Source organism: Nestor notabilis, unplaced genomic scaffold (assembly GCF_000696875.1).
Source record: "Nestor notabilis isolate BGI_N333 unplaced genomic scaffold, ASM69687v1 Scaffold7800, whole genome shotgun sequence".
NCBI classification, from domain to species: domain Eukaryota; kingdom Metazoa; phylum Chordata; class Aves; order Psittaciformes; family Psittacidae; genus Nestor; species Nestor notabilis.
In genome coordinates, this window is record NW_009911501.1 from 1 (window position 1) to 13596 (window position 13596).

Below are 13596 nucleotides of genomic sequence, written 5' to 3' on the forward strand. Positions count from 1 at the left end.
CTAAGGTCTTCATTCTCACAGTCCCTGCGTATGCGCTTAAGTGGTTTGCTTAACATGGACTTACTAAGCTTTTGCTTATATACCTCAGAGAAAAGGACAACAATGCACAAATGTCATTGCTCAGTTAATTCTAGAATGCCTGAAACCTAAAATACTAGAAATAAAAAAAAAAAAGCAACATGAGTCAAATATTGAAAGTACCTTGAATTGATTAGAAGCCTCTGTCAGCCTTCTGAACAAATCCTCTGCTTTGCTGAAAGCAGTCAGAAATCCACTTACATTTCTTTCAGTCATTACAGTAAATATGGACTCTTCTTCTGCTTCACTTACTCCCCTAAACTGATTTGGAATGGAGATGAATCTCTTCATTTCTCTATAATATCTAGCTCGTGCTTCTTCAAAAGGAGGTCTGAATTGCAACTGGCCTTGCCTAAAAAACAAACAAACCATAAAAAACTAGTATTTAAATGTAGTCTAAGGTAGAATACATTCTTAACAGGAAAAGAGAAAATATCTTACTTGAATGTTAGATCAATATTTATTTCTGGTAAATTCTCATTGAGTGCTTCTAAGCCCATTTGATACTGAGGCTCCAGAGCTTTGTAAAGTTGATGATTCCAGTGCTGTCTCCAAGCTTTCATGTCACATGATTTGAAACCCTAAAATTCAACAGTGTTTATTTTTACTTTATTTTATTTCTCAAGCCATAACTATAAGCTGAAACTGAGCACAGTACAATGCCAGAAGACCAGGATCTTAGTAAAATTCAAAGAAGTATGAGACCACTGGAACAGGCTCCCCAGGGAAGTGGTCACAGCACCAAGCCTGTAAAGAGTCCAAGGATCATCTGGATGACGCTCTTAGTCATATGGTTTAGTTTTAGGTACTACAAAACAAAAGCTGAATCAATGTATTTATTTAGTATTCATATTACTCTGAAAAATTGAAAAAACTATAAAAGAAAAATACAGTAAAAGTACTGTATTTATTTGACTGGCAAATACTAACTAAAATAATTTGGGTTTGCATTGGAAAGGCTAAGAATACCACATCTATTGAAGAATAGTAATAGCATCTAGTTAGTTTGATAAGATGATATTTTTAGTCAAAATCTTAATCATCTTTCTCAATGATGTTAAGGGACTCTCCAAACCTAAATGATTCTGATTCTATTCTAGAAGTTGACAGTTGGTAAGTGAACAAATATAAATGTTGCTTTTTCATTATTTCAGACAGAAATGAGTTTTAATTCTAAATTTGATACACTTGTTCTATTATGACTGAGGATACGACACACATCCACATCAACTTATTTGTCCTTGTATTAATGGCTCAGATACAACCGATCTACATGACCTAAGGTTTTCCCATTTTTTCATCTAACCTGTGATCTGACCAAGCTTTGTTCTTCTCCAATTGCTAGTAAACATAAAAAGGATCATCTTCATCTTCCTCAACTGAAATTTTGCCTCACATGTGGCAACAACTAGTACACAGTCAGTTTTCCTGGGCTACCTAGTAAGTCCTGAATCAAAGTTAATTCAAGCATGTTATGTTTGAGTCTTAAATCTTGATTACTGTTGAAAAAATTAAATGTTCACAGTTTGCAATATGATAATGAAACCCTGCCTGTGACTCCAGGCTGGCAAAACCAGTTCTGAGCTCCTGGACACCATCCTTCCAACGCTGCTGCTGCCGAAGTAGATCAATATTCATGAGTGATACAACCTGTTAAAAGAATTTTAAATAATAATAATCATATTCATCACCACACAAACAAAGAAAGCGTAAAGTAAGCTGTAAGAGATGTGATTTCAATTTCACGAGGAAAATATACCTTTTCAATAAAGTTTGTGTGCCACTTTCTTAGTTTTCTATTTTCAGTGGAAAGCCGTTCAGCAGCAGCTTGGAGTTTTTGGATATAAGCTTCCAACTCTCTTGGATTATCCCATGTTATTTGAGCTTTTCCTCCAGGACCAGATTTGGAATGCTTGAAAAACATACAAACATTGTCAGATTTAACGGCAAACATAGTCTACCAGCCAGCAAGCAGAAAGTGATAATATGAGAAAGATGGTTTTACTCTTAGTAAAAAATGGAGGACCTCCATCTCACAACTGCAATAGAGACACAATAATCTGGCAAATCACAGACACATGGGAACATCATTATAGCTACAACACACTGGGAAGGATTTAAACGCCAAACTCTTCACAGAGCTTGAAATAAATTCACTGATGTTCAGAGTCCTGCCCCCCCCCCAAAAAAAAACAGCCTTCTTAAGCTAATTGGACACCTTAAATTCCTTCCTTCCTCTTTGATCTGCACAGACCAAAACCCAAATGTGGCACTCATAACTGGTATCCGACTTCACCTGTTTATCACAAAATATTTTTTTTTAATTACACTGAAAAATTCTACTACTCAGTGGAATATGCAGCTTTAGGGAGTTCCATTACTCTGGGCTCTTTATCAGGATTCTGGGGGTTTTATGCATTTTGCAAAGTTTACAGTAGAAAATCAGAACACAAAAGCATCTTAAGCTCCACAGCTGGACCTCTCCCTAAAAGACGTAGGACAGAAATCATGTCAAATAGGAGAGTATGTTGTGGTTTTGAACACTTCTGCACCATTTTACAGTCTGCACACTAAATGAATCTGCGGCATAATCTGCACCAAGCCCAAGTAAAATTTAAGACAGTTTGGGAACTTTTTCCAGGACATTCTGAACCTACAGTTTGGTCTGGACTCTCCACCATTTTGTGTGAACTAATTCCAACTACAAACATCCCCTCTGTTTTCAGCCCCACTCTTACACTCTGTCATGCAAAAGGGTTCTGAGGAGCAAGTTTCCAATCATTTCTGTAATGCTTGCTCTAGAGGTGCTGGTCTCTGGCCCAATACAGACTTTAGAGGCATGTTATCATTCTCCCACCATTCTCACATTGTATGAGTTGGAAGAGGGTGGAGTGCTTCAAACACATCACAACAGTGAAATGAAATTCATAATAATCAACATGTTTCTCTAGACATAAAATGCAGATATAGTGTTAAAAACCCTATACAACATTGTAGTGTAATTTTAAGTTCATTTTAAGTTCAGCGTCCCTTCAAAGCAAGAAAAATGAAAATAACTGATTTCCTCCAAATTCCTTAGAAGAATCTAAAACTTCTTTAAGTATTGTGAATTCCTAGCAATTACAAAAAAACCCCAAACCTTCATCTCTGAGCAATCACATTATGCCTAAACACAAACTCACTGTAACAACTGCACACCACAGATTCTTTGTTATTAATCTAAACTGGAAACTATCCACTTTCAACCTGCCCAAAATGTGGATTACAAACATTCAAGAGAATTGCAAAATCCACAAAGATTTAATAGCAGTCAAAACACGAAAAACGTTGCTTAATACCAATTTATCTCCAGAATAAAGTATATGCCATTTTTACTAAAACAGACCAAAACAACATTATTTAGAACTGCTAGGAGTAACATTCCCACCTATTAAGGGATTAACCACACTGTGGTTCACATGTAAATTCAAACACTAGAGATAATTCCTGAGAGACCATATGATACTAATACGCAAAGTACAAAGGAGTAAGCAGTTATTTAAATGACCATATTGAAAAAAAAAAAGGCCCACTGATTTCAATAAATGCTAATTAAATATATGGTGTTCGTATGGGAAGGCTGCAGTTAAAGTCCATCAATAAACATAGGAAAAGCAGTGTAGAATATGCACAGACATCACCGAAAATAAAAATACAGAGAGAGGTAAATTCTTTCACCTTAATTATCTGTTCAAATGCTAGAGCAGACTGTAACATCATTGGCTTCTGACTCTCAATCATCTGTTGATCAATAGAGTTATAAAAATGTGCCACCTGTAAAATTGAAAGATGATATTTACAAAAACACGTAAGAATAATATATGCCAATAAATGTAATGCAGGATATTTCCAAAAGTATTGCCAAATGAATGCCATTAAGAAATAACTATTCTAGTAAAACACTTTCAAAAATAAAGTACACATCCAGTGCTAATGCTAATCTTCTTCTAGTAATGAATTCTAATTCTGCTTACATGTGTCAGAGGTGATTATGCTACAGCTTAAGTGAAAGTCGTTCAGTCTTTGATTTAAGTGGAACATTACATTATGCAAATGTAAGCATCTAGTACAATTTCAGGGGCCTTCAAGTACCATGACATCCGCCAGGATATGACACAAGACCTAGAAGACATCTATTTACTTCCAGATTGGCAGCTGAAGTAAGAAGGATACCCTGCAACTCGGTTTAGTTGTCCACACGTAGACATCTAGTGCCCTTTGAGATGACTAAGGCTTTCACTTGGGCAACTATTAACTATACAGATGCAGGGCTATTTTGTAGGTCTTGTGCCATCTCTGCCTTAGCTGTGGAGGCATCTCAGATACCAATGGCACCTCACGTGAAACTGAGCTGGGCCTGTGTATAAGAATTCTTACCAATAAATACAAATTTATTCTGGCATCTTACAGTAAGAGAGGAAAACTTTCAAATGAAAGATAAACCCAATAAAAACTGATGTAGCATTGAGACCAATCAAAAAATAACCCCCCAAAACCCCACACACTTCCATTAAAAAACTAGCAATGGTGAGGACAAGCTGGTCAATGTTATGACATTTTCCTTCAATTATAATAATCAGAAACTAAGACTAAAACTAGGAGGTCGATTAATTACTAGTCTTATTTTTGTATATTCACACAGTAACGTGACATTGCTTTAAAACCATAATTCACTTGGTTTCAAAAATCACGTTCTGAAATTGCAAAGCATTTCTTTAATTTTGTTTCCTTTTAAGGGCTTAGGTAATTTCTTCAAGAAACACATCACTTTCATACAGACAAGAAAACAAAAAACTTGGCCACAAAGTCAGAAAAGATAATAGTCTAAAGAAGTTCTACTACTAAAGCTGGAAGTCAGAACAGGAAATTATTATGGCATTTAATCTTATACCTGTTTGAGGATGACCGCCTGCTTACAAAACTTTTGTGCAGTGTTTGCAATATGCTGTATTTTAGCTGGTATAGCAAAGCCAAGTGCTGACAGCTGACGTACTTCTCTTAGCAGAGTCACCAAATGATCTGAATAAAGTATGTTTAATGTTCCAAAAACGTGATCCAACTCCATTACAGGACTATTAGCTTGGATGCTAAACAAAAATCAAATTAAATGTATTATTGACTATATTTTGATATTGACCATTCCTCAGGTGCATTTTATAATAATATATTAAACAATTCTAAAAAGCTTGATGTCATTCTATTACATTTTTCTATGGTTATTAACATTTTAATTTACTCACAAATTATTCCAATAACTTTTCTCTTAACTAAAAGCCAGTGAAGACAAGAAGAAATGAACAATGCCTACTAGTTTTGCTCACGAAGTTTTCCTGGCTTATTACAACAGTTAACACATAACTCACAGCTAGACAGTATGACAATATTTCTCAAATACACTGGATCAACCCATTGTGCTCTCTCAAGCAGGTACTTTATAGGCCTCAGCCTTCAGCACTGCTAAGGAGAAGAAATTCTCTAAGTGAATCAATCTAACAATCAGGACTTGAATCAGTGGAATGTTTTGGTATACACAATCAGATACTAATATGAATATCATCCTATTTTTAGATTTTACTCCTTTTTTTTTTTTTTTCTATGGTAGTAATGTTTCTGCCACCATCCCTCTAGGCTTTTTTCAGAACAAGTTCAGCTTTACCCATATTTTCGTTTTTTTCACCTCATCTTTTTCTAGTTTCCATATCCACTGCATTCCCCTTTGCAGTGAGCTACCTCTTTTCCTTTTAATTAATTTCTTCACATCTTTTCAAATCTCTCAATAGCACAATTTAATGGTACTAATAAATTAGATGGTTGGTATATACTGGAGTCCTGAATCTACCCATTGTTATATTTGAGTGTTTTTTCATAATATAAAAATTTACACATAAGTATCATCTGTATCTTCTGAAACTGTGGACAAACTTTTTTCAAAGAAAGTTTGCAACACTCAAGGATGCAGACAGAAGCTATGTTGCAAATCAATTAAAAAAAATTGTTAAGATATATTTGGTTTAAATTTCTTTTCTTACTCTTCTTTTATCTGCCCTATTTAGATTGCAGAATTTCTTGTGAATAGCAATCAATTTGTTACTCTGTATGCATATATAGAGTATATGCACAGTTATACTCCATCTGATTTCTAGACATCATCACTCTACCATTCTCAATGGATGACAAGTATTAACAATAAGCAAACCAACATGGTTTTCATTCCAGGTGTTAATAGAAGCTTCAAGATTAGTTATTAACACTGTCCTGTATATTTCACCTTACAAAGCATGGCAGGATGATGAAATGATAATAAACTGTTCCTTTTTGGTTCTCCACTCATTCTCAATTCTGTAAATCTTTTATCTCCTTCACCAAATTCTACCTAATTACACCACACTGAAGATTTCAGCATAAACATTATTTAAACAAAAATATATTTACCAAAGTCCTGACTTGGGATTTGATAATTCTGACTGGATGTTCCTAGACCAATCATCAAATTGCTCCTGTTCATATACTTTTAACTGTTCAAGAAAAGAATCTGCACTTCGATGAAAAGTTTGAAATCCAGGTAAGTCAGACAGAAGAACTTCTGCCAGCTTGATAGTGTCATCCACCTGAAACACAATCACAATGCAAAGCAATTTAACTTCTGAGTATTCAAAGAAAACAAAAAAAACTACAATAAAAATCAGTATTACAAAACATCCAAGTGGAATTAACAAGCTATTAGAAGGAAAAAAAAAAGTGAATCCTGAATTGTGTCCCAGATGTTCATATTCCTATTACAGTAAATTGGCTCTGAATAAATTGTGCACCATAGGTGTCTACCACTAGTAAGATACCTCACAGCATCCCACCTGTTTAGTTAATCCTCCATGAAGATACAGAACTCCCATGTGTCCTTTGTTGTATCTATAAGGTCCATGCCAAACTCAAAGGTGTTTCAAATGAGATTTCACATTTAGATGTGTGAACAAATTAATGAAAACCCTAGTCAATACAATCAGTGGAGATTTGAGAGCTATCAAGAAACTTAGCACAGCCTAAAGTAGACACACAACTGACACATGTCAGCTGAACTGCTCTCTAGATCTTTAGCAGAACAAAGGGAAAAATTCCTTGGAGAACTCCCCACAGAAATCTCCAAAACCATGTTTTATATTCTGTGATAATACTGTGTCTAAACAGTAATGGAATCTGTTACCTTCAGCTCCAGTTGCCGTACCCATACAATATTATTGACAACTTCAGAAAGGTTTTTGCCTGACAGTGGTCCAGAAACATCACCAGGAACACCATGGCATCGAGTTTCAAAGTCTCTCTGATAGTCTAACGCAAGCAAAACATTCAAGTTAGACCAGAAACCTAATAGACCAAGCTTAAAATCATTATTGTAGTTATAAAATATACTAGGGATACTGACACAATTCTAAAAGTAAATAAAGAATTCTAGCATTTTCAAAAAACCCTAATGCAATTAAATACTTTTAAATACACTTTTACCTTCAACATAATCTTGAAGTCTTGCTAGCAATATTTCCCTCTCAAAAAGTAATTCTTTGCTTATATTGGGACGCTTTATCAGTTCCTTATGTTTCTGAAATGTCTGAAGAAGCTGGAATATGAAGTTTAAAAGAAATTATCTCTTTCTTTTGGAAAAAAAAAAAAGTAAACATATTCTGACAATACTCGTTATTGCTGTCCATAAATACTGTCTTTGGCTCTAAGGACTTATTCCTGTTCTCTCAACTGGCTACTTAAGAATTCAGTAACTATCTTCAAGAAAATTTTCAGACTACAAAAATACTCATACCTGTTGAGGGCTGTCCTGAATTTCTGAAATAACTTTCTTCAAATTGCTTGCTATTTTTTGTTCCGTTGGTGCTATAATTCTTTCATACTGAGAGACTGCTGCTTTCCATAATGGCTAGAGACAATTAGGTCGTATGTTAGTTTAGGACTCTCCATATACATCATAAAAAGCCACAGAAAAAATGTGAATAAATTAAAACCAAGCATTATACCTCTGTGTAAGGATTATAGTGTACAGGATTTAAGCCAGAAAAGGGTTCAAACACTTGGGCAAGATGTAAAGCATTTTGTTCTCCAGCTGGCAAAAACCATGCAAGCTTTTCATGCAGCGTTCTAACAGTTAGCACCTATAATGGAAAAAAAATAAAATTGATATACGCAACATTTTTTTATATAAAACTTACATTTAGAAGAAAAAAGCAACAGCAGCACATCCCATCCCTTTCCTTTTTATAAGACTTTTGAAAGGCTCAGACACACACGGATTATTGAATGCTGTCTGTCTCTGAAAAGGCTATACAAGTGTTTTAATTCTCTTTTAAAATAAAACACTGTTGTCTGAGTCTGCGTCTAATGAAATAAGCCATACCTCATCAAGACGTTTGCCAAGTTTGGCTAACGATTCAGGGAAATATTTCTCATTTTTCCATGGATGTAGAGTATAACATTGCCACAGTTGTCCAGTTAGGTACTCACAAGCCGACACCCACTGCTCACAAACAAAGATGCCAGCCTTTACATTTTCTTTAACACTGTGAAAAGCATCCTTCCACAAATTCAAAGCCGCTAATTTTCTCTGAACATATCTTCCTAGCGAGCCACCTAGAACACAAAAAAGCAGACAAAAGCAACCTGTTATGTTTGTCTAAAATAATTCCTTTAAATGCTTCATCATATCCCAATCACATTTAAAAATACATGTTTAATGTCTTTATTTCAAACCACACAAATATATCGATAGCTAATTATTTTGTTTCAGATTCAACGAATCTCTTAAACATCTCCATGTTAAACTCAGGTTCGTCCAACATCAAAAGTTGATCTGAATTTGAATTCTGGAATCCACCCATGAGCATCTGTCTTTACCAGCAGTAGTGGCAGTAGCTGGCTGTCCCCAGCAATCCTTCCCTCATGCACATACACATGTGGCAGCAGCAGACAAACTCACTGTCATGCCTGTCCCAGAAAATGGGACTGCTGATGAGAGAGAGAGAAGCAATCTCTCTGCATGTCCTGCTGTCACCTCCGCACAGACCGAATCAACTTTCAAATGGTGATTTATGTAAACAAATTCCCTCCTCTGAAAGAAAGACAAGGAGTCAGACAGAAGCAAGACACATCCAGTCCACAGGCTGAAAGATACCTAACCTCATTTTGTTATTATCTCTCATCCTCCCAAGCACCTGTGAAAGCATCTACCAGAAGTAGCTGAATTACTGGACTATAAGGCAAATAATATTAATGGTCGTAATTACAAGAAGAAAGCACCTTTTTGCTGCAGGCTATCACTGAAGCCTTTAGGAAGAAGAAGGTCTCTGCTCAAGGATATATTTTACTTTTCTCAATGATTCATTTAACAAAGACTGCCTAAAGGTTTACCTATTACATCCAGGAGATTATGCATGCGTGGCTGTGGATAAGGATCATGTTCTGTTTGCCTCCACACACCATCAAGAGTACCCTTGGTAGTCTCCACCAAATCCACAACTTCAAATAATGAGAGACTATCCAAGCTGAAATAATCCTAAGGGGAAAAAAAAATTTATCCTTAATACGATTGCTTTGCAACTAGTATTGTAAAAATATTTACACTTTTCTGAAGCTGGCAATCGCTATAGTTGCCTGGGGTTTATTGTTTAACAGAATATGGCATAACCCTCTCAAAACCCAAGCCTCTGTGTAAGTTTATTCACGTGAAGAATGCACTGATACTGAAGCTGTTCAAGCAAGCGCTTTACAGGTGACAAAAATTTTGCACCATAGCATTCATTACCTTCATCTGCATTTTCAATTTTCTTTTTTTATAATTTCATGAATCAATTTCTAATTCACAAACTGTAGCAGACTGTTATATTTGTACAGCAGCTCTTAATATTCAATGGCCATATCTCCTCCCAGTTAAATGCTGGCATTCCCTTGCACCATTGTCAGTAGAAACTACATGAATGTCAATTAAAGTAAAATTTTGTCTAACAAAAAAATAACCAAATTGTTATATATTCATACATTTGAAAAGAGTGTATATACACTGACCCATATTTCAGAAGAAGAGTCTAAAAATACATGACTGATCACACAAAAGACATACTTTTGCAATGTCCTCAAATAGATCCTTAAAATGAGAAGCTCTCTCTTTACTACACCATTTACTTCCATGACGAGCACATTCTATCCAGTACTGGAATTCATCTGTTGGTGTAAGTATAGCTGCAAATAATAATGTAAAATATTTTAATATGAAATACACGAACTGTCACAAAATATTTTCAGTTAGAACATACTTTCTAAAGCAAATTTTTACTATATGGTTATGCAATTATCCTTCAACTTCTGACTCTGACTAGATTTAGAATCAAGTTCATACCAAGAGACCAGAGTTGATCATCACTAATTCCAATCTACACGTCACAACCAGTTATACTTCTACAGTCACTGGGATATTGAAGTATGAAAACTCAACCCCTAGATAAATTATTTACTTCTAATTTAAAATTAACTATAAAAGATATAACTTCAAAACAAACCTTGCACATCATCTTCGCCGAATTTTGATCCTGTGTAATTAGGATGTGATCTTCTGAGAACAGTACTCAAGCCAGTTTCAAGCTCAGTTAAAAGTTTCTGGAGTTTGGGATCAAATGTTTTACTCCATCTCTCATCCTGCAAAGATAATTTCAAAAATTTTGTCATGTCATAGAACAATTACTATTTTCCTCCCATTAATCTTAAAAACAGAACAATCTTGATTCAGATTAACAGCAGTAACGAGCCACATGGTGGGACAATGTAATAGTTTATTTTTTAAAGTCAAGGAAAAGCACCTCATTCTGTTCACTTAAAAATTCAGAATAATACTGTAATAAAAAATGCATCACAAAATCAAAATTCAATTCCTGAATTTATAAAGGCACACTGCAAATGTGTTCAAAATTCCTTATTAATGAATTCTCTTAAGTTATATGAATTTGTTATCTACTTCTATAGTAGAATCTGGAAATTGCTAGAATCAAATATTAAAAGTTATTGTGTTTTTTCTAAAATTATTTTTACTGATAGTATGACATAAACAAAATTAAAAATCTTTAAATGCTGAAACTACGTGTTCAGCTTATGAAATACAGCCATGGTCATCATTTTTGACAAGAAAAACAGAAAGGAAATATATTCCTTAATGGATCATAAGAAAAAGCCTCAGAACATTTGAAAAAAACCACAAAAAATTTAAAAATGCAGCTGTACAAATTAATCTAGAATCTAGCACACCTACAGAGAGAATGATACCACTTATTAGAGAATCATGGTTTGCATGACACAGACCTATGCATTTCATATAAAAAATAAGAATAACTAAAACAAGAAAAGGACACAAGACCAGAATTACTGGTGCAAAAGAGGTAAGGAGCTGTTGTCTCCATTAACCACCACTGCTCAGTGTATTCTGCATTTCTAGTCAGGTGTATGTATGATCAGAATCCTCCTCTCATCCTTACTGATAGGAAATGAAGTACCTTCTATAACCTAGAAATTAGAACTATCATCCATTATTTAAGTTCTTTAATTTTAAAACCTCAAATATTTACCTCAGAATAGTTAACATCCTCTGGAATTTCACTGTTTCACTATAAATCTACAGGACATTTAAACTGGTATACTGCTCACCTTCAGTAACACTGGTGCAAAAACTTGTCGTACAGCTTGATAAAGAGTATTAATTGGTGAATCTACCATAGATGATATAAGAATATTACTATGAAGATTATCTTCTGTAATTACATCAGGTCGCAGCTTAAAGAACACCAACACATTCTTCTTTGAATCAGTAGCTTCAATCTGTAATAATCAAGAAAACAGGATTTGTTTAGAAAACTGCATATTATACTCAATTATGTACACAATTCACACAAGTTATTTACATCAAGAAAAAAAAAACCAAAACCAAAAACATATTACTCCCATGGGCTCTGGTAACATTCTGGTAGCATCTAATTTGCACCAAAAATGAAAACTTTTATTACACTCATTCCTGAGTTCATAGGAACCTGAATTCTAAGATCAAATATGTAATGCCTTTTTGATCATAAAATATCTGTAAATATCATAATTTACATATTATTATTACTTATGCCATTTTGATTTTGAAAACCCCACTTACCACTTCCTGGGGACAAACCAGAAATTCCACCTTGTGCCTAGAGAAAACTAAGCATGAAGTCTACTTTTTTAATTGTATTTTTACGTTATGTGAATTTGGATGTATTTGTCTAAGTAGTCAATATTGTTCTCCTGAGTTTGTAAATACATAACTTTATTTCAATTCATTGATTTCTCAAGGTACAGAGAAAGGTGTGCTCCATCAGTAAAATTGTAAGTTGTAATATGAGTCTCATTCCCTCCACAGTCCAACCTATGCGTAAAACTCCAAAAACTGACATAAAATCAATTATTGAAACTATTTGTGACTGAGAATTCATAAAACAGAAGAACATTATTAAACATTTGATAAAACAATAGCAAAAATATACACTTGCTGAAATCCCAAGTTCTGTGTAATTGTAAACATTTATGAACTTTTTTTCCTGTTGAAAGAAACAGAGGACTAATAAAAACAGCTTTCAATTTTACTGGACAGTAAAATTCTCTTTCTTATCAAGTCTTTAGCATATCAACAGACACTGTTTCACTGAGACAACAGGTATACATTATGGCCCCGATATGCATCTGATCTGCCACAGCTGCTGACAGTGGCTCTGGGTATTAGTGGCTCAGCAGCACAACCCAAAAATTGGTAGAAGTAAATGTTCATTGCAAGAACAAAGCACACACTCAATTTCACAGACTACACAGAGGATTAAGCAAGGAGGAATTTAAGTAAGTGGTCCACACAGCAGTTCACGTGTTAGGGACCCCTTACACTAGTCTTCAGTGCAGAAAACAACTCTGTCACTGACAGGAGAGACATCACGTCCCTAGTCTCATAGCAGAGACGCACACCAAGACCCACCCACACTTTGCCTGTACACTACGTGGTGGGTTCCATACCACGTCCTGATTGCATGGTGGCATTCATCACCACATCACACCCCACAGTATCAGTGGGATAAGTCACTCTGCACACACACACTCACAGCAGGTAATTTCTTACACAGTGAACCTCACATTTGCTCACAGCTGGACACATAAATCTGCAAAAAGCATGATTTGGACAAACACACACCTTCCGACTTTCAAGTATCAGACAATGCGCCACACCGGGCCACAATTCCCGCATGGGCACTGGCAATGCAGTCCTTCCAGTCACCTGCGTGCACCCTCGCCCAGGAACGACCCATACATCAGACTCCACCCGGCATTCGCAACAAGACAACATGCCATTCCCCAGGCGACACGAAGACCAGAACATGTATCTACAGTAGGAAGATGTCTCCCCACTCAGAGATCAGCCTGTTCTGAGCA

The 13596-nt window shown here is 35.3% G+C and overlaps 1 protein-coding gene across 1 annotated transcript; it reads right to left on the reverse strand.

The window, feature by feature from the left end:
- Positions 1–201: 201 nt before the first annotated feature.
- On the reverse strand, positions 202–13411 carry LOC104400304 (cytoplasmic dynein 2 heavy chain 1-like; the record flags this gene model as incomplete). Its single annotated transcript, XM_010015076.1, has 17 exons — positions 13358–13411; positions 11803–11973; positions 10668–10803; positions 10232–10350; positions 9523–9667; positions 8513–8745; positions 8136–8270; positions 7925–8038; positions 7615–7726; positions 7316–7440; positions 6550–6725; positions 5009–5204; positions 3796–3891; positions 1838–1990; positions 1630–1728; positions 520–659; positions 202–430 (listed from the first exon to the last, which is right to left on the reverse strand). Coding segments are annotated over exons 1-17 (2433 nt in total), but the record flags the coding sequence as incomplete, so codon positions are not given.
- Between the last annotated feature and the right edge of the window lie 185 nt (positions 13412–13596).